This window comes from Ctenocephalides felis, unplaced genomic scaffold, assembly GCF_003426905.1.
Source record: "Ctenocephalides felis isolate EL2017-DRISC unplaced genomic scaffold, ASM342690v1 CF-g0.4_SCAFFOLD_01604, whole genome shotgun sequence".
Taxonomy (NCBI): Eukaryota; Metazoa; Arthropoda; class Insecta; order Siphonaptera; family Pulicidae; genus Ctenocephalides; species Ctenocephalides felis.
In genome coordinates this window covers 37,757,241-37,778,133 of record NW_020537758.1, presented here as the reverse complement: position 1 = coordinate 37,778,133, position 20,893 = coordinate 37,757,241, and the positions used below count along the sequence as shown (strand labels likewise).

Sequence of the window (20,893 nt, the reverse complement as noted above, 5' to 3'; positions counted from 1 at the left end):
TGTTTATAAGTAAGGTATCTTTTAGAGGCATCAATTATTTTTCTTATAAAAAATTTTTAATATTAAAAATATCTTTATTTTAGAATCCAAAAGGAAGAAACAATACATTTAAACATTGAACCAGCAATGTTTGATAAATTTAATACACGTTTCTATTGGAATTTAAAAAAAAAATCCGTTTAAAGAATTTTGGTCACCCCCATGAGATGATGTAATAATTTCATGCAGTTTAATTTAAAAAAATAATAATTTGGGAACTGCGGTGTAAAGTGTGAAAATTTTTTACACTTGACCTAATGCTCATCAAATTACAAATTTAAAAACCTAAATATGTATTATGTTTGAAAATGTAAATTAGAAAAAAAAATGATCTAAATAAGAATGATTTAAAAAAGCAGAAAATATTTTTACAAATTAGATGTAAATTATATTTCAATTTATTTCTCAATACAGCGTTTTGGTTTTTTCCAACTCGCATAATCCATAATTAATAGGCAAAATTGTGTAATCAAATAATACATTCAATATATTATTATTTACAGATTCTTATCAGATTTCTACTTAATAAATCTATGTCTAAATAGCAAATAACTATAGTGCGTAGGCTTTTAAAATTGCATTGTGTGTACATATTTCAATTTCGTAACAACTAATATGTTCTTTGAGAGTCAATATGATAATACTCCATATGGTACGCCGATCGGTCATATGTTACAAAACCGGTTCCATGTGTGTCTTTTTAGTTTAGTTTTCGGTATCGGTCTGGACCGGTCAGGTTTCGGTTTATTTTCTTATGTTATGTATTTCCAGTCTTGGGTGAGATAAGTCCCAGCCATCTCTGGAAGAAAGTGAAAGTTTATATATGACATAATCGTTATCGATGATTATGGGACATTGCGTTGTATTGCCTCGAGACGAGAAGAGTGTTAAGCAGTTTTTTTCGCAGATGACATGATTAATTACCATGTTGTGTCAAATACAGATACGAATCAGGAAAATGTGATAGAGAAAATACCGTAAAAAGTTAATTAATTTGTATGCTTTTTTATTTTCGAAGAAGCTTATGTTTCCTTCAGAAATCTCGAACATGACATAAGTTTTCTTGACTTTTAAAGTCATTTTAAATCATTTGTAATTATCGATTTAATCTATAATATATTTTTTATTTTTATATGATCCACCTGCCTATCTGTCTGTTTACTTGTCTACTTGTGAGGCCCGGGCCTAGGGCGGCACAATTTGGGAGGCGGCAAATTTTTCCGATTTTTTTTGTCACGGCAATTTATTTTAAGGATTGATCTTGATCTAGATAAATCTCTATGAAATAGAATGTTATTCGTTTTCTAATCAAACTTATTCAAGGGCGCCTCATTAATATTTTTAGTGATGTATCATGTTTAAAATAAAAATTATCAAATTAATAAGCTTTTTTGTTCGAAATAAAATAAAATAAAACTAGTGGGGTGTATGGCATTGTGCCTTAAGGCAAATTGCTAGAACTTCTCGTACCGTAACGAAATGTTCGAAAAATATTAAATGTTTTCAAATAGATTATTACAAATAAATACTGTAACATTGTATAATATTTATAAGAATTATATAAACTGAATTGCAAAGTTGAAACTATTTTATAAAGTATATAAGTGAGCTTTGAAACTTTAGTCAGAATCAAAAATAAAATCTGAATTATTTTCGATATATAAAAAAAATTGTTTTAAAAAAAATTGAAACAGATTTTTTTTTCAAAAATCAATTATTTTGTTAAAACAAGCAGAAGGTTTTTTTGAATCATTTAAATCGGACGCTGGACGCAAAGGTAGGCCCATCGGTTTCGGAGATACAGAGCTAAATGTTAAAAAAATTGCAGTTTTTAAGAGAACTAAGCGTTCGATTTAAATGATTCAAAGAACTTTCTGCTTGTTTCGCCAAAATAATTGCTTTTGGAAAAAAAAAATTTGTTTCTATTTTTTTTTTAAAAAAATATTTTTTTGCTTGGAATTATTTGCAAATGCGTTTAGACTGTGACTATACGGGAGCACTTTTTCAATTTTGTGTAAATTAGGCAACTATTTTTTTTTTTTAAATTGATTTATGATTTACAGCTCAGATATAACAAGATAGCAAAAATAATGAAAGTTACAGTATCTGTAATAATATATTTGAAAACCGTTTAAATTTCTCGAATATTCCATTACGGTACGGAAAGTTCCAGCAATTTGCCTTAAGGCACGATGCCATACACCACTAGTTTTATTTTACAATTATATATAAAAACGCACAAATTAATAAGACGAAAATACAAATAAAAACGTATTTAATACAAATAATACTTCACAATCAAATCAAATATATGAATCAAACAGAACTAGATGCAAATATTAGCAGTAATAATTTCGACCATATCGCCACGAAGGTTGAATTATGACTGATTGTGAGGTACAATAAACTTTTCGTATTGCACCCTCTATGGTTCCGAACCCGAAACTATTCAATTAGATAACAATTTTAGAATTTTTGAATTTTAGTATCATCTGGTAACAATTCATAGTTTTGTCCCTTTCTGACCCCAATAAAAAAGATGCGCAATAACAAATAAAATCATTCTGTATTTGGACCTCTCGGTGGACACTAGTCAGTGGTAAGTCTTTTAAAAAATATTTATGTATTATGTAATCATTTCGTGCATTCAGTTTCAAATACGTGTCTTGGAACTTGGGTTTTGATTCGATTTGACTTGATTTTCTGTTGAATTATAATTATAAGAATGTAAATAAATTGAAGTAAAAATTCATCTCTTTTATATTAAACGATTTGCGTTACATTTTCTAATCCAATATATTTGTGCTGTAGTGTCGCCTTAGTGTTTATTGTTGTGAAAATATTTAATTTTAGCATTTGAGTTAACATAAATAATTTGATGCAATCTTTGGATTATTAAATTTGAATATAATTAAATAATATTAAATTTTAATATAAATCTTATCTTTCAAATATTTACGATTGACTATATTTGTTTTGTTTCAGATTTCATACAGTGTTTTGCGCAGTGGCGGATTGCTTTAGGGATTTATTGTGCATGAATTTTTTTTTATTCAATCACATTTACAATTTTTAATTATTTTTTATAATTTTGTTAAATTATAATTATGAGTTATTTGCGTCCACATTTTAATTTTTTTTTTGTTCGTGCGAGGACTTATTCGTAATTTTAATATCGTTTAAAACGATTTCCGCGTTTAAATGTGTTCCTGTCGCCTACCCCCCACGGCAGGTTCTAGTAATTCGCGTTTCGTTAATAATTTTTTTTTCATTTGGTGTATGGGTCCTTGCGATGTTTTTCCCAGAAGCAACGCAACCCCATACACTTTAATTTATAATTAGTATTATTTGTACAATGTTTATTTTTTGGAATTATTTTATTAGTAGCATGGATGTAAATAACTAGTCTAAAAATCAAAAATTTTTGTTAAATAAATTACTTGTTTTTATTTTGACTGATTTTTCTACCGTAATGCAATGAACATATTTTAATTAAATAATTTAAATTTTTTGTGATTGCACAATAAGTCTCCTAAACGGAGAAATGTTGAAGACGTACTGTTTGAAGTTAAAAAAAGTATGATGATACAAAACCCTAAATTATGTAAAAAATAACAAAATTAACATCTATTTTAGTGTAAATGGGCCTCAACTAAAGATACCAGGAGGTAGAATACTCCAACAACGAACAGGAGAAGATGTGTACCTATATGATGCACCAGAGCACTAGAATGATTACAAGCAGGTTGCCACATATAGTATTTATGATTCATCATCTATTCCATGTTCTCAAGTCACTTTTCATTTCAGGCATGCAGAGTTAAATTACCCTTCATATTTGGGAGTGAGATGCTAAATATACCAAATAGCAATCATTGCACTCTAACAAGAGTACCCTTAACCCTTTCAGTTCACCTCAATATAGATACGTACAGGTTTTCTTAATTCATAAGTTAATATTAAGTAATTAGACCTTAGTTAGATATAAGTATAAAATATTTTTTTGTTACCGGGGCCCCGTTTGTATGTTCGTCCCTATTTTTAGGGGCGCTTGTGTTTTTTTTATCTCATTTCAGATATCTTTGCAAGAAAATTGCTTACCAAGCATACAGGTACTACCAAAAAAAACTCTACCGAATAGAAAGATATGTGCAAGTGACTACCAAGAACTACTTCCACAACCCATAGGAGGACATGGTCAGACCAATTGATGTACCAAGACACTAAAATTATTGGCATACTGCTAAGTAATATGTATAAATCTTTTTTCTTTATATTTTCTAAACCACTTTTTATTTCAGGGTTACAGAATTAATTTCTTTTCGCACCACAAAGCACCAGGACTTCTAAATACCTGCCAGGAGGATAACGCATATTTAAAGGTTTTTATCCTATTATTGTTAATTTAACCTTATTATTAGTTATGAGATATATGCTTTTATTAATATAACCGGAGCCCCGTTTATTTGTTTGTCCCTATTTTTAGGGGCATTTGTTGTGTTTTTTTTTCATTTTAGATGTCTTTCAAAGAAGACATATATTGTATGTCTATATGTTTTACCAAGATATACACGAACCACCAGAGACCACTACGAATTAAAGGACATGTGCAAGTGGGTACCAACAATTACTTCTGCAACCCATACGAATAAATGTAATGAAATTCTATGTTACCTCTTTTTAGATCTTGCACGAGATTTGGCAGAAAATATTAACTCAAAACCAACTAGCACCACTACTACTACCTGAACTACCGCCTGCAACTGAATTGGATGATATGACATAATCAAAAGGAAAATTAACTGTGAGATAAGACTTTTTATTATTATAGTAGTATTTAGTTAATATCAGGTTAAGGGACGTTTTGACATATAAAATCTTCGATCGTACCTTTTTTGGGTGTTGTTCGCGTACTTTTATTCAGAGCTCAAAAGGGTGGCGTCATGAAAGAACTTCTCTTATATTTTTCGCGCTTTTCTTTACATTAATTAATTATTATCATTTGTCATAAATTCATGGGCTGGGAACCTATGAAGGTTTTTTCCAAGTGTTTACATGGTGGATCGGGGGGTACATCATGTAAATGCTCTTTTTATAAATTTACAATCACCGCTAAAATACTAAAGTACAGATTTTATATTGATTTTTTTCTTTACCACGAGAGGTTCTTTCATTTTTAAAAACCGAAATTTTTGGGTACATTAGGTCATTTCGCGGTGGTTCTTCTTTTCGCGATATATTCGGGTCAGTTAGGTATAATTAGTTTGTAAGTTAGTTTAAGTGGATTAGGGCTGCAGAAATCGATACTTAGTAGTATTTACACTATATCCATTTCCATCTGAAATGTTAGAAACGTAAATATGAATAGAAGTATCTATTTCTGTGGCGACACCACATTAAAAAAAACGCGCCTGGCAACTTTACCCCATGGGTGGTGAGGAAAAAAGTTGCATCCTAATTAAGTACATATAATTATCAAAAATAAAATATTTAAATAATTATATTAATTATAAACATAAATGTGTCAATATATATATGTGCGCATCACTGATAATTATGTAATATCGAAATATCTTAAAATAAAATTTTTGCAAAATAATCTTTGCTTTTTAATATGTGATTAATGCTATTTTTAATTGTTTTTTCAGAACTTCATGAAGAATTATTAGATGCTTTCAAAAAGAATATTGTCAATAATTATTAATTTTGAATTAGTTGAAAAAATACTATAAATATTACAATGCGAAGAGTTATGTGGTTTTTGATAAAATATATTTTATCTCTTCGCATTGTAGTATGTATATAGTATTTTTTCAACCTCTAATTCAAAATCAATAACTATTATTCTTTTTAAAAGCATCGAATAATTCTTTAGTATATGTGAGATTTAAAACTTTAGTCAGAAGAATTAATAAAATCTGAATTATTATTAAATACACGAAAAAATTTTTTGAAAATTTGAAAAAAATATTTTTGTAGAAAGAAATTTTGAATCTTTAAAAATGACGCTATAGTTCTCTCAATAAACTGCCATTTTAGCACTTAGTTTCTCGTAAACCCTCTTGATTCTGGGCGGCTGGACCTGCCTTTGCCAAAATCTAATTACCACTTCCCCATCTTACAAATTGAATGTTTTTAGATCATTTAAATTGGATGCTTCGTTCTCTCAAAAACTCGATTCTATTTTCTGCACTCTTTGCTCCGTAACTCCGAAATTACTATTTAAAATTACTATAACTTACCCAACGCAAAGTTAAAAATTATATCTAAATAATTTAAAATAAATTGTTTAATTAAAAAAGTAAAATTTTGTCTATTAAAAAGGGTGCCTGAACGGATAGGGCCTAGGGCGGCAGAAAGCTTAATCCGCCACTGTCACTACTGCTTGATATCGTGCTGTCTGTACGAAGGATTAAACCAAAATTGAATTAAGTTTGATTATGAAAATATAAATGATCAAAAGAGTTGGCATGCAATTAATCATGTTATATAAAACTTAGATATACCAATTTATCATTTATATTTTTTCATTTCATAATATTTAAATTTTTATTTTAAGAAAGTGCTGGATACAATTGATGGTTTGAGATATATGGGTGATATTAATATCTGAATATATCTAAATAATATAGGAAGGCTTAAAATAGAGTTAAATTGCATAAACAAATACAGTTATTAACAAAAAATTATATCTTGCTGATTGTTAGTCAAAAATTTGCCTTTGGAAATCAACCAATAAAATTAAACTTTGAAACCAATGACCATCATTCTTGTGCCAGAAGAAATGAATAATATTTTTGCAGTGACTTCATAATTTGAAACAGTCAAATCATAAGTTTAAAAAAAACTTGAAATATTATTTTTAAATCACTGTAAACAAATGCGCCGAGCTAGAATGAACGCACAGGCTATAAAAGATCGGGTCTTTAAACTTTTAAACATCCTTTTGCCTTAGCAGACGAATGCAACTGGAGGTGGAAATTAGTAGGTAAATGTCGATATAAAACTGATTTTTCGATTCAAGAAGAGTCAAGAAGTCAAATTTAAATGAAATATATTTGCTGAAAATTTTGGAAAACTGTATAAACTTTAGTACACTCGGCATACAACAAAACGTACACTTGGATATCTCTTTATACTTCTACGTAAGAATTGCTGTATAAGGAAATCTATTCACTTCCTTATGAATAAATTAATAATGGAGAAGTAATTAATTAAAGAATAGTTCAATAAATAAACCCTGTAGATTGATGGCTTGTATACTATTCTAAGATCATCACAAAAATTAGTTACAAAAACATAGTAGTCCAGTCATTATAGTAAGTTCACCTCGGAATTCGAGATACCCAGCTGTAATTCTGTAAATACTGTATATTTACACCTTAAAGTTGTCTCAAAACCTACATATGGTATTGACACCTTACCATATGTAGGTATTCAGTAATTTACAGACTTACAGCTGGGTAACTCCAATTCCGAGATTCTTACCTAATTTAAGCTTAAATGACTGGACTATCAGTAAGTATAAATTAAATAGTACACAATAAACATAAATAAAGTTGTTTTTAATCAACTTTCAAATACGTGGTATTTTTAATTATTTTGATATTTACTACTACAAACTGAAACAAACAAATCCTGTTGAAAGAATGTTCAAAATTCTTCTATTTACCAAAAATAATTGACTAAACAAACACAAAAATAATTTTATTTTTATTTATATTCAATTGATGTAAAAATATAGATCAGCAATATGTTTCCAAGTGAAAATAGCTCTTACATAACATAAGAGTTTTTAATCAACTCTCAAATACGAACTATTTTTAATTATTTTGATATTTTACTACTACACACTGAAACAAACAAACCCTGTTAAAAAAATGTTCAAAAGTGTTCTATTTTTTTAAATATTTGACTAAGATATCTCATATTTTGACTATGATAAATGCCCCTCCATAGAAAGATTTTAACTTTTTATTTTTTTATGAATAATATTTAATATGTATACAATATTCTGTAATTGACGATTACACTCGTAATTTTTAAATAAAAGTGCCACTCTCAACTGGTTAATATCGAATTAGCTCTTCCTCCACTAACGGAGCGCAATGGTGCGATTCATTCGATTATGAGAAAATAACATAAGGCTTCTTTTCATGTGCACGCCTGCACGCTTTTGTAAACAAACATGACAATTTGCTTACAGGCCATATGCATATGGTCGAGATTAAACACAAATTCAAAATTCAGAGAAAAATATCATTTACGCAGTAAATTCAACCTTAAAATCATAAAACTGGAAAATTCCGAAATTATGTACGCCACGTGCAATATAAAGGGAAATGGTAAGAGATCAGATTGCAGCATTTTGAGAAAGTTTTAAAAAAATATTATTTCTGGCTTTTTATATTCTAAACATAATTCTTGCGTTGTTCCTTTTTTTAGAATATAACAAAAGACAACAAACGAATTTGCTTCTGAGATAGATGTTTTTGGTAAAATATAAAATTATAAAAAACAAAGCTCCTCAAATGATGTTATAAATAGTGTTTTGTAGGTTTTATCAAGTGTTTCATATAAGTAATTTTTATTTAGTGTTGAATATTTTGTTTTGTTCTTTTTATTAATCTTTAGCATATACACTATATATAATGTAAATCTATTGTAATATTGTCATGGGCGTTAAATAAATAAATTAATAAATAAATAGAAGAACAAAGTTGTAAATTGGTATATCATATTTTAAATACCATGGGGGCATCGATTTTTCAAAGCAAGACCCGTATCGTTTGTGCCCTTAAAAATATAAAATTTTGAGCGTATATCTGCTCATCTACTTACCTACATAACCAGTATTTTCAAAATAATGATTACTATAAAATTCCACTATATATTTAGAAACACTACACTAGATAAATAAATACATTTTTTTTACCACTCAATTATTTTGTTTGTACTTTAAAGTATCTATAATTAAAATTCAAAACTGATATAAATTGAATAAAACAATATTGTTCATTCTGTTATCTATATTTAGACCAGAATAGTATAAAAATGCATTATTATGCATTCGCATCGGTAAAAAGATATGAAAATTCATTATCTAATAATTTTTAAATGTAACAAATAAATTCAAAGATTATTTAAATATTTTGAATACTATGATAACGAGATCTGAAAAGCAAAAATTATTAGATAAATTGATGGTTCGAAAAAACTCATCTTTTAAATAAATTATTATCACACTTGTACGTTTTTGATATCACTTTTTTTTCAATCAATATTGATAAAACCTGGCAGCTTTCTTTATCTTACAAAAAAATTGTTATACATAATTTAAAATTGCTTTAAACTTTAATATACGGCAGAAATAAATTTAGGTATTATTGTAACTAAGTATTTTAAATTATGTTTTTCAATGTCCACAAATCAAACAAATTGCATATAAAATACACAATGATATCAATTTTTCAGCGTTTTCGTTAGAATGCGGCGCCGAATTGCTGACAGATTGCTTTTGAATCGATGCCGGGCGGAAAAGGTGAAAATAGATGTTTGCAATCTTTGCACTGTTCAAAAATGGTCACAAGTTGCAATTTGCAACCCCATAGCGGCGCAATCTATGTTTTAAAATTTAAACCATGCATTCCGTTAATTCTTGACTTTCCGTTAGTCGCGTAGTTCATGTTTGTCTCTCGATGTCAAAGTGACATCTGTCAATCTGTCAAACTTTTCTCTATGGTTCGAATAAACGTCAAATGGAAAATAAATGAGAAATGTCATTTTGATGTTATATTTTAATTATTCCTGGAATTTCCTCAATGTAAATATACAAAGAAAGCAAATATGAAATATATTTATGGTAAACAAATATTAAAAATATTTGTGTGACTGATAAATATAAAAAAATATTTCAAGGTTAATACTTTTTTGAAAATCATATTAAATTTAATTTAATTCAAATATTAATCATTTATCTTAAATATACAGAATGTATAACATGCAACCAACTGGAACGTTTTCTTGGTTAAGATGGACTTTAAGGCCTAAAAGATCAGATCGAGGCTATATCTCAGCATTTTTATTGTTAATTGTTATTGCCTTAACTTGCACTGCATTTGCACAATTAAGATGGTTTAGAATACGAGGAGGCAAGGTAAACTAAATCAATAAAAACACTTGATTTATAAGTGAAAGAAACTTTTAAAAAGCAATATTGTTGTTCGGCTTTATAATCTTGTTATTATTGTTGTATCCAGTAAACTCTTATTGCTTTAATTAACTTAAAAGTTTAATTAGTTGATTAATTTAATTTATATACAAATAAGGGAAGTCATGGAATCGTTACATATGTAGCCTATAACTCTTAAATGAATTTTTATTAAGATTTATTCCTAATATACTTACATTTTTAGGGTCACTGTGTCCCATCATTACGTTTATCACAGTTCTTTAATCTTGATGGGTATTTTGATGCATCTTCAGACATGAAGGGATCTCCAAACAGTCAGGAATTTGATTATGGTGGACCAAAAGCACTTGCCTTATCTGGGTCATCCATCGAATTTGGTAACTTTGGTGGTGATGTATTTGCAGCTCCTGTGACTGTAGCATATTATTCAAGTAGTGGAGGTATGATGATTATATTTTTAGTGTAAAAATTCAACATACTTATGTGTTTTCTTAATAGTTCTGTCCTGTGTAAATCCACATATCGTAAATCTGATGAGAGTTGTTATTTTACTCTGTGCAATGGTATTAGTATTTTCGGCAACAGGTCTTGTTCTTGAACTAGGTGCACCAACAGGTATATATTTGGTAATATTTTATATGTCTGTGTTTGTTCAATTTTGTTTCTCATAAATGTTACAAAAAACAGGACCTGCTTTGAAACTTCTCAGAAGAAATGCTGTCTGTGCCTCTTGTGTTGTATTAACCATTGTGTCAATTATTGGTGTTTGTTACTGGATCACTGTTCAATTAGAACTGGCTGCACGAGGACTGTTAGTAGAATATGATGATGGATGTTATGTTATGACAGCAGCAGGTTGGTATATGATGAAACTGTTACCTAGTCCAAATTACTTTTTTAATTATCAATCAATTAGATTCATATTTAATCTTAAGTTATGTATTATTGTTTATGTTGTCTTTCTTAAGTTCATCTAGTGATATTGTTTCCTGATGATCTTCGTTTTTTTGTTAAGCCTAATAAAATTAAATTCAGAGCATTACAATATATGCGCTAATTCATTCTTGTAGGAGCTGTTGCTATACTTTCTGCGGCTGTGACCCTACTACAAGCAACTCCTAGTTCTCATTACAACCTACGTCACCATCCTGATGAAGTACAAAGAAGACATTTAGTTGATTGGGAAGATTGGGATGGTTTATCAGTTCCTACAAATGTGGACCAAATAAATCAAAATCACATTGTCGGGCAAAGTGATGCAATGCTATCCACAATGGGTTTTGCAAGGGTGAGAAGTGAATCAGATAATAGTAGTGATATGTCTGCTCCACCACCGTACACACCTTAGAAGATTTTCTTATGCTTTTATGATAAATATTCAAATTCATTCGTAAATAGCGCTATTGGATGCCTCAAGGATAGCTCTAGTTTTGATAGCTTTTTTTCATAAAGATCTATTAATTTACATTATCTAAATGACTGAAAATGATAAACAGTATAAGCTGATTTCTTGAACATTCTGAAAGTATAAAATTCACAAAAGATGTTATAAAAATTTATGATTGAGTTTGAGTAATTATAAGTATCTATAATTAAAATTCAGATTTCATTCAAATCATTTAGATTTAATTGCAAAAAATCTCAAAAATTCAGCTATTCTTATAGATATCCTAAAATTCCTTTTTTATGTATTTATCCATTAATAATTTTGATAATGATTAATTTTCATAACATTTAAAATAGTAAATTGCTAAAAGATCCAGCAGGAATTTCTAAGTATAAATAAAGAGGAGAGCATTAATTTTAAATTACAATTTTTTTAGTAAATTGATGGCTAAATCACCTTTTATTGAAATAAAAATATATTTATTATTTGTTTTAAAAAAAACTCAATCTGGAAAGTGATCATTATAAAACAAAAAAATTCTGGTAGTGGAATTCTGGAGATTTTGCATAACATTGGAATGATAAAATATCAGATTATCAAAAATAGCTTCATATAAATAGCAATATACAACAAAAAAATAAAAACCATATTGTGATGAAAAAGGGTTAAGTGACTCTCTGTTGGGGACAATAACTGCAATAAAATATATTTTAGCATCGCTATTCCCAAATCTAAGAGACCATCTTTGTACCTTTAACTAACCCTCTAAAATACTTGTAATTACCTGGTTAGTAATAGGTATTTGCTATGCGCCATTTAACACTTAATTGTTTTGTTTCATTTTGGGAGTAATTGGTAGCCTGTAAAATGTCAATCAATATACATTACAAATTGTTTACTTATATTGTTTATAAATCAAACAGATCTCAATGAACAATATTTGCATAATACTGTTGAATGGTAAAATTTGTCTGGAATAATACTTTTTTCCTTATAACAAAAAAATTTTATCACAAATTTTATCAACTTAGAAACGATAATATAATGTATCATTATTAGTGATTGATTTATAATGACTTACCATCAATGCATGCTTTACGTAAAATATTTGTTTTTATTGACAATCTTGAAAAATATCAAAATAATATTTTTATTTTATATTCCCGGTGTATAATAAATAAATAGGGTTGCTCACGTGTGCTCTTCTATGTAGATAATGTATAATGTATAAAGAAATAACTACCTATTTTTACTGTGATAGAAGTTGTTGAAAAGAAATACTTTCATTAAACGTTTTAGAGTTCTAATTGTATGTTCTGGCTACAAAACCAGTTGAGAAACCATATCCTGTTATTGTTCATGAAATGTGCCTGTGTGAATGTATATGAAACAAATGTATAATTAATCTTTACAATTATGTTAAAATATTTTAATATTTGTGTTGATCATCAATTGTTATAATTCGTATTTCAAAATTAGCAGTTGATTAAAATTAGTGAATCATATTGTGGTATTACAAAAAATACAGCAGCAAATTCAAAGTATTAAGGAAAGAGGTCATATTTTCTGAATGACATCATCAATAACATGTTTTCATGTTATAATAATCATATTCTAACAAGATGAAGTAATGAATTCCTATAAAAATCATCTTATGTTGGAAATACATATATTAATTTCAAGCATCTGGAAATTTTTGCCAATCACCAAAATTATAGACTTCATCACATAAAATTTGGTGATAGTTTAAAAACAATATAAAGTAACAGTTTATATTTAATTTAAAGATCACTTGTTAATTGACACCTTGGAAATATGAATTGCGCAATAGAAACCAAATAATTACATTAATAATACAAACCTTAGCTTAGATTTTTTTTTATTATATGCATTAGATGTGGTAAAGTAAGTGCTTAATTGCTTGATGTTATTTGTGTAAATTTAATAGCTTGTGAAAATATGCTTTTTTAGTTTAATTTTCTAATATTGTGTTACATTTTCAAGAATGAATGAGGTTTGAAGTGTTAATTTTGATCGATTGTAATTTTAGGACCATTGACAAATGTAGAATACACCAAATTATTTATGATGCAATATATGTATTTATAATATAGATACACATATTGTATACGTAATAAGATATAAATATATTGTCTGTATATCTAAAAATATGTGTAAGAGTTTATTTTGGAAAAAATATGATCATGTAAATGAAAAATGTAAATAAAACAATATTAACTAGTTTATTTTTAGTTGAACTATTTTATTCTGCAAGTAACTTACTACCGAACTTTTGCTTTTCAGAATGCCTACAATTTTAGCTAAAAATATATTTTGTATACATCGCTATGAAAAATAAAACAAAGAAGCAAAAAAAATTACTACATTATAAATTGGTAAGATATTGAAGATAGTTTTAGGATACATGAATCCGCAATGGCTCTAGACAATAATTTGTATTTCATAATTATATAAATATAAAAGATTCCGGACTTTCTTTTGCTTAATGTGCAAAACTGAGTACATTTATAGTGTCATATTATATTTTAGAAAAATTTCTATAATCATCATATAATTTCAAAAGAAGCTTAATTTAAATTTGCGAGCCTATCTTAATTATATATTACATACTTAAAATGTAGAAAGGCATATCAGACTTAATTGAACATACATTATAAAAATATATATTTACATATGCATGCATACAAACACACAGACAGACATTCCTCACACAGTTAAGTATTGTGGCATAAAAATATTACACAAAATATATTTAAAACATAAATAATTCACTCATAACTTAAATTGTTAAACCCCCACCTTTTATTAGACCTATATCATTTACCGTTGTTGCAATCATCTTTTGGGGCACTCCTCAGACTGTTGAAGTCAAAATCTGGCAATTCCAATGGGGCTAATGTTGGCAACTGTCTCATTTTTCCTAATTCTGGACTTAATTCTGAGCAAGGGCTGATCACATATGGAGACATTACATCACCAATTGAAGAGTCAGACATTAATTTTAAATTATCGGTTTGTGATTCAATAACAGCATTTGGTACGTTGTCCTTATCAGTCACACTATTATCAACTACAATAAAAAATATAAATAAAAATTAGGAAAAGCATCAATCTGTAAGTGAAATAGTTTCGTGACAAAAATTAGCACAGTTCATGTGTCTTATTATTCTAGTCGTGAAAAATTGTAATTTGAATTGAAACAATAATAAACACTCATTATTTAAAAAAAAATAAAAGTCTCACAACAATTTTTGGAACTATATCAGTATTTCATTTCAATTAAGATACAGTAAACTATATTACAATATTACTTAGAAAACATTAATAATCAAATTGAGATTAGTATATAAATTGAGATCTTACCTTGATTATTGTCAGTCTGTTTAATATGCTCTAAATTGTGTTGTTCTTTTTGCTCAAGAATTCGAATTCGTTCTTTTAACAAATCTGTTTCATTAGATCTGGCATGTAATTCATGTAATAATTTATCAATTAAGTCATGGAGTTGCTTATTTAATGTGCGCAGTTCTTCTATCACTGTTTTATCATCTTTGGGCTTTTTAGTGCCTTGAAAAAAATTATAAGGGTTAATTCTGTATTATAGCCACATATTGGTACACATAAGTATTGGTAATACACTATATTATTTTTTTAAAAACTATATGTTATAGCATCAGTATAAAGCAATAAAAAACATATTATTTATTCAAAAATTCTTGTACAAAAATTACTTATATATGAAAGTCAAATACATTGTCAATGTTCATTTATAATAAAAATTAGTAATACTTGCCAACAATATTAGAAGCAGTTCCACAATCAGTTTCATCGACAGATTTTTCATCCCAATCGCAAACTTCAACACTTTGAGTGCTATCTGAGTCACTTTGACCATGTCTTCTTACCAACAATAAATCTAATAAACTATCAGCATCAGTAATATTTTTTAAAATCTCTACTTCTAAGCCATTTTTATCTTCTTTCCCAGATAAATAATTGGAGGCCAATTTTGCTTTAGCTAATTTTTTCTGCTGCATTTCTAGAGTTGCTTTAAAATTTTCGTACTGTTGTTTTTTCTGTAAAATTACAGCTTGTTCTTTGACATGAAAGGCTTTTTGCAATGACATAGATTCTACAGCTCGTTCAACTGTTGTTAATTGTAACGCTTGATCTAGATATTTAGCTGCTTTCTTGTGACATTCAATTGCTTCGTCAAATCTTTTGTAGTGAATATGATTTTCTGCTTTACGATGTTGTTTATGTGCCTGACAAAATATGATACATTTTCAATCTTTATTTTTGTTTAATCATTTTTATTAATGCTTAAATATACATAAGAGAAACTAAAGTTGTGAAGATAAACATACCAAATTTAAGGGAGAATCTTCCATGTTTTTACTACAATATAGTAACACGATGCATTATTTCAACGTTTAATAAATTCTAAAATATTCACAGATAACATATAAATAATCGTAAACTTTTTATATTTCAAAAACAGCTAACACTTAACACGTTAAGTGTTAGTATTGTAATTTATTCTTGTTTAACGTTTGACAAATATTGTGCAACATATTTATATTGCCAAAAACATATGTATACAGATTTAATTTTATATAAATAGCACACATTGATTGGTATTACTTTTTACGGAATCAAATTACATTTTCATTCATTAATTACAATTATTTCATGGTATCAGTAACAAAAACAGTTTTATTTAATATTTTTCGGAATTTTTGACACATACGCATTCAACTTAACCTCTTCGAGAATTAAGAACATGTCATGGATACACTAATGCACATGGATCGAGATATAGAGTACAGTGAGCCAACCGCAAAATGATGAATAAAAAGCAACCAGTTAAGAAGTAAAAAGGCAACAGGAAATTAAACAGGAAAAAATTGAAAATGATCTATTGATTATTAAATAATAGTGAACTATATTTACTTTATTACTACGTGTTGGCAAGAACAAGTCTTGATTTATCTTTACAAATGTTTAACGACGTGCCCAAACCATACATTTATTTCATCTAGCTTACATTGAAAATTTTTAGGTTACCTTCAAGATGCAGCCTACAATAATAATTTTCAACTTGGGATCAGTTGCAAACAATAAAAACGTTCGACGACGGTATATATGCATGTTCAGAATAAGGAAACTTTTATATTTCTCAACAAATAATCTGCATGTTTTATTCATTATTATTTTTTTTGTTGATGTGATATAAAAAATCTAAGTAGTAATGTTAATAAACATATTATCATTTTTAGAATCAAGTGGTAATGTACACCCTGCAGTAAAGTCCGAAATTATCAGTTTTCAAAGTAAATTTTCCACACCTATAAGCCTTCTAGTGGAATCGTTAGTCCAGCAACTTTGCAAACTTTTAGAGCAAGATGATTCTCGAGCTACTGATTTATACCACACAATATGTAGAAAATTGCATCAAATGAACTTGATAGATGAAACTTATTCCATGGGAGAGTTTGAAGTGATGCGGAGCCAATATCAAAATGCTTTATATCAACTGGTTACAGTTGCCAGAGGTTCTGATTTACCCATAAAGTCATCAATTTGGCCTTTATCACAAAGCGCTGCACTTGAATGGTCAAGATATTATAGGGAATTTGATGAAATCAATTTTATTGCTGGAGGTGGTTTTGGAAAAGTGTACAAAGCGCGCCATAAATTAGATGGTTTAGATTATGCAATAAAAAAAGTATGTATTAAATCTTCAATAGTAGGTAATGTCATGGCACATTTATCAGAAGTTAAAACATTGGCTAGTTTGAACCATACGAATATAGTTTCTTACAAAGCTGCATGGCTAGAACCATTTTTAGGCAATAAGGACTGTAAATTAACCTTAAAAGATGAAACAAATTCTGAAAGTGATTCCACTATACCTAGTCAATTGCACACAAATTTAACCGAAAATAGTTCATCTTCCATATATTTTGAAGATCCAGAATCTTTAGAAGAAAGTGAGAATAATCATCAAAACCTCACTGAAAAATCATGTAAACAAGTCTGTATGTACAACTCACAGTTTGATCTAAAAACTAATAAATTTGTTGATTTAAAATGGGCTACATTGTATATTCAAATGTCTCTTTGCCAAATGACCTTACGACAATGGTTGGATCAGAGAAACAAAAGTGATATTGATAAGTTTTACATGCATTATAATAGTGTAAAAGAATGCATTCAATATATAAGCCTACCTCATCCTGATTCAAACGACTCGAATTTGCTGCATATAAAAATAGTAATAGATATTTTGAAACAATTATCCAAAGGTTTGAGTTATATACATTCCAAGGGTATTGTTCATCATGATATAAAACCCAGTAACATATTTATTGGTTACAGTGATGGTAGTATTAACATTCAATTAGGTGATTTTGGGTTAGCGTGCCCATTGAAAAAAGTACACACGGATAATGGACTTGGGACACCTCTTTATGCAGCACCTGAACAACTGCGTGGAGAATGTGATATAAAGGTAATGTGAATTAAAATTTTTCTATAAATATATATAGATAGAAATATATGGATATTATTAATATATAACATGTGTTTCAGAGTGATGTATATAGCTTGGGAATAGTTATGCTTGAATTATTGCAACCTTTCAATACTGAAATGGAGCGAATAGAAAATCTTAAAGCATTAAGTAATGGAATAATTGATGAAGATATAAAAAAATCTTACCCAGAACTTACAAATCTCTTGTTAAATTTAACTAGAAAAAGTCCCGTCCAACGCTGTACTACTGAAGAACTTTTACTGCATTTAGAAAACATTTATACCTGCAATGAGAATTTTGAAAAAGATAAAACCATCAAAATATTAAAAAAAGAAGTAGCAGAGCTAGGTGAGAAGCTTAAGATCAAAGATAATGAAATAGAAACACTTAAAATTATCATAAATGATCTTAAAAAGAATAAATGAAGATTGTTTATTGAATTACTTAAAAAATGTGGTTTTGATTATTATTACTTTGTATTAATATTTAATAAATTTGGTAATAAATTATATAACTGCATAAATTTTGTATTTCTTGAAGAAGAGTTCTTGGTCTTCATAAGCATTAATATTAAATATTTTGTGCTATTAGAACTATTAATTTCATTAAATTGATATAAGGGCAGTTAGTTTTGCTTTCTCATAAAATCTATTATAATTAATCAATATCATGTCAATCAATCAATAACCATAATTATTTATATAGAACTTACATGTTGGTGGCTAAATATCCTATGTCGATATAAAGAGTTTTAACATATTGAGGACAGGTTTATGTTTATCTCATTTTGAATCCTTTGAAATCAAAATTGGTAGTACTTACCTTAAGGTAGTGCTTACCTTAAGGTAAATTGCCACTTACAGCTATTTTAACAATCATGCTGAAAGCACTTTTTTTTAATTTACAATAAAACCTTTTTTCCAGTATGTTTATATATTTAACAGATATGTAAATATTTACAGTTTATAGATATTACATGTATATATGCCATCATAACAAAAGAAGAAAACAACTGGACAATCACATTAAATCCAAAATTTAAATTAACGTATTGTGATATGTCATCTAATACGCATGGCACAAAAAAATTTAAACTACTAATTGTTAGGCAAATTAATAAAAAAAATATACAAATGCTCAAACCATAAGAAAAAAAATATTTAATTGTCCTAGTTGTATATAAACAATTTATTTTGTACATATTTTTAAATATAACGAAATAAATATTTTTATAATTTATAAATTTGTACTAGCACAGATTTAAAAGCATGTGTATAATGAGTCAAAGTCAATTTACAATTTTTCTAGGAATATTTTGAATATACAGAAACTAACATACCCATTATGACTGACAATAAATGTCATTACCCCAATTGCATTCACTCGACTACTGGAAAAATTATATTTCAAGATTGACTTATTGTATCACTTAGAACAATTTGATATTGCTTATTGAAAATGTTGAGAAAGATATGTACAATATTTATTTATTTTTAATGTATGCACATACAAGCACCAGGCACACACATTGACTCTTAAATGTACAAAAAGGGATCTCCATTTTATGCATATATACTTTCAAATCTGGTGTGTTTTTAACATAAATCTTTTAAATACACTTCTTTGTGAATTATAAACTACGTCATTATTAATTTCATTAACAGTAAATTTAAATATTGCAAATAAATTTATTATTTCTTCCAAGAATACAACTCAAACTTATAGAAGACAAGAAAAATATTATCACTGGGCAGGGATATATTCTAACCATTTATGATTAGAAAATACTATAAAAAAAAATTTTTAATAAAAATATTACTTAGTAAATAAATATGATTGTTGTATATAAACATATTAAACTTATAACTTCTAGCATAACATATTTAAGCAAAATAACTTATTGATAGATTATGTTTCGGTGAATATCTTGGACTCAAAGATCAATCATTTCACTGTTTTTACATATTTGAAACTATGTACACAATAATCTATATTAAAAGTGAATCCATCAGATTATATTATTATAATTATTAAAACAAGCTCCAGTTACAATCAGTGTTCACAAAATCAAATATAATAAAAAAAAAAAACTTATATTCGTCAGTATCACCAGTAACATTTTTTGATTCAATATTTCTTTTTAAAAAACAACAGAAAAACAATAAATACAAACTTACGAGCCACTATCAATGTGTTTCTTGGGACATGTAAGGTGACAACAACATATAAAAAACAAGTGCCAATAGGGGCGCTATGTAAACATAGATCATTGTTCGGGATTGTCTCATAGCACTATCATAATCCATTTGTAATTTTTCTATCTGATCTGTAAGTGATTTATTTTTAGCTGATGTGTTAGCAAAGCTTTCTTTAATTGACATTAGTTCTTCTTGTAATTCTACAACAGGATCAGAAAGAAACTCAAAATCTTTTTGAACAGAATTTTCGAAATCCTTGTATTCTTTAGATGGTGTCTGTGTTTCCTCATTACCAGTGATGGCTGTGACTTCAGAAATCACAGATTCAGTTTGGGATGATATATTTACATTGGACATTACCTGTAAAGATGTAATGAACCAAATATAGTTCGTATACATTATAAACTAAAAATAGAGGAAATACTATAACTAAATCAATCTCTTCCTAAATGATTTGAACGAAAACAAATTTGTAAGAATGTGATAATAAAAATGCATTTCAATCATTTGCTTACAAA

General features: G+C 27.8%; 3 protein-coding genes and 1 long non-coding RNA gene across 5 annotated transcripts; 3 read left to right on the top strand and 1 right to left on the bottom strand.

Annotated features, from left to right (window-relative positions):
• The first annotated feature begins 3,514 nt into the window (after positions 1–3,514).
• LOC113373005 lies at positions 3,515–4,052 on the top strand. The gene is made up of 3 exons (XR_003366837.1): positions 3,515–3,616; positions 3,676–3,784; positions 3,850–4,052. It is a non-coding gene; the product is annotated as an uncharacterized LOC113373005 (long non-coding RNA).
• Positions 4,053–9,787: 5,735 nt separating this feature from the next.
• Positions 9,788–11,733, top strand: LOC113373003. The gene is made up of 6 exons (XM_026613342.1): positions 9,788–9,957; positions 10,030–10,195; positions 10,455–10,671; positions 10,730–10,846; positions 10,919–11,086; positions 11,302–11,733. Exons 2-6 carry the CDS (start codon positions 10,031–10,033, stop codon positions 11,577–11,579), a joined length of 945 nt encoding a protein of 314 aa, XP_026469127.1. The 5' UTR covers positions 9,788–9,957; position 10,030; the 3' UTR covers positions 11,580–11,733.
• Positions 11,734–12,286: 553 nt separating this feature from the next.
• On the bottom strand, positions 12,287–16,443 carry LOC113373002 (nuclear receptor-binding factor 2-like). Of its 2 annotated transcripts, none has more exons than XM_026613341.1 (5): positions 16,390–16,443; positions 15,433–15,904; positions 15,003–15,206; positions 14,464–14,709; positions 12,287–12,478 (listed from the first exon to the last, which is right to left on the bottom strand). In XM_026613341.1, the coding sequence occupies exons 2-5, from the start codon at positions 15,764–15,766 to the stop codon at positions 12,456–12,458; spliced, it is 807 nt and encodes a 268-aa protein (XP_026469126.1). In that variant the 5' UTR covers positions 15,767–15,904; positions 16,390–16,443; the 3' UTR covers positions 12,287–12,455. The 2 variants fall into 2 exon arrangements, with proteins under 2 accessions (XP_026469126.1, XP_026469125.1); XM_026613340.1 differs by lacking the exon at positions 16,390–16,443 and adding an exon at positions 16,007–16,199.
• Positions 16,428–18,560, top strand: LOC113373695 (eukaryotic translation initiation factor 2-alpha kinase 1-like; the record flags this gene model as incomplete). Its single annotated transcript, XM_026613974.1, has 3 exons — positions 16,428–16,467; positions 16,919–18,153; positions 18,234–18,560. Coding segments are annotated over exons 1-3 (1,602 nt in total), but the record flags the coding sequence as incomplete, so codon positions are not given.
• Positions 18,561–20,893: the final 2,333 nt, after the last annotated feature.

Excerpts from the sequence above, each read along its gene's own strand:
- LOC113373003 (XM_026613342.1), top strand. The coding sequence starts at position 10,031 with ATGTATAACATGCAACCAACTGGAACGTTTTCTTGGTTAAGATGGACT. Across the intron at positions 10,196-10,454 it reads TTAGAATACGAGGAGGCAAG|GGTCACTGTGTCCCATCATT; the intron begins GTAAACTAAATC and ends TTACATTTTTAG. Across the intron at positions 11,087-11,301 it reads TTATGTTATGACAGCAGCAG|GAGCTGTTGCTATACTTTCT; the intron begins GTTGGTATATGA and ends TCATTCTTGTAG.
- LOC113373002 (XM_026613340.1), bottom strand. The coding sequence starts at position 16,030 with ATGGAAGATTCTCCCTTAAATTTG. Across the intron at positions 15,905-16,006 it reads AAGATTCTCCCTTAAATTTG|GCACATAAACAACATCGTAA; the intron begins GTATGTTTATCT and ends ATATTTTGTCAG. Across the intron at positions 12,479-14,463 it reads AAAAGATGATTGCAACAACG|GCTACCAATTACTCCCAAAA; the intron begins GTAAATGATATA and ends GACATTTTACAG.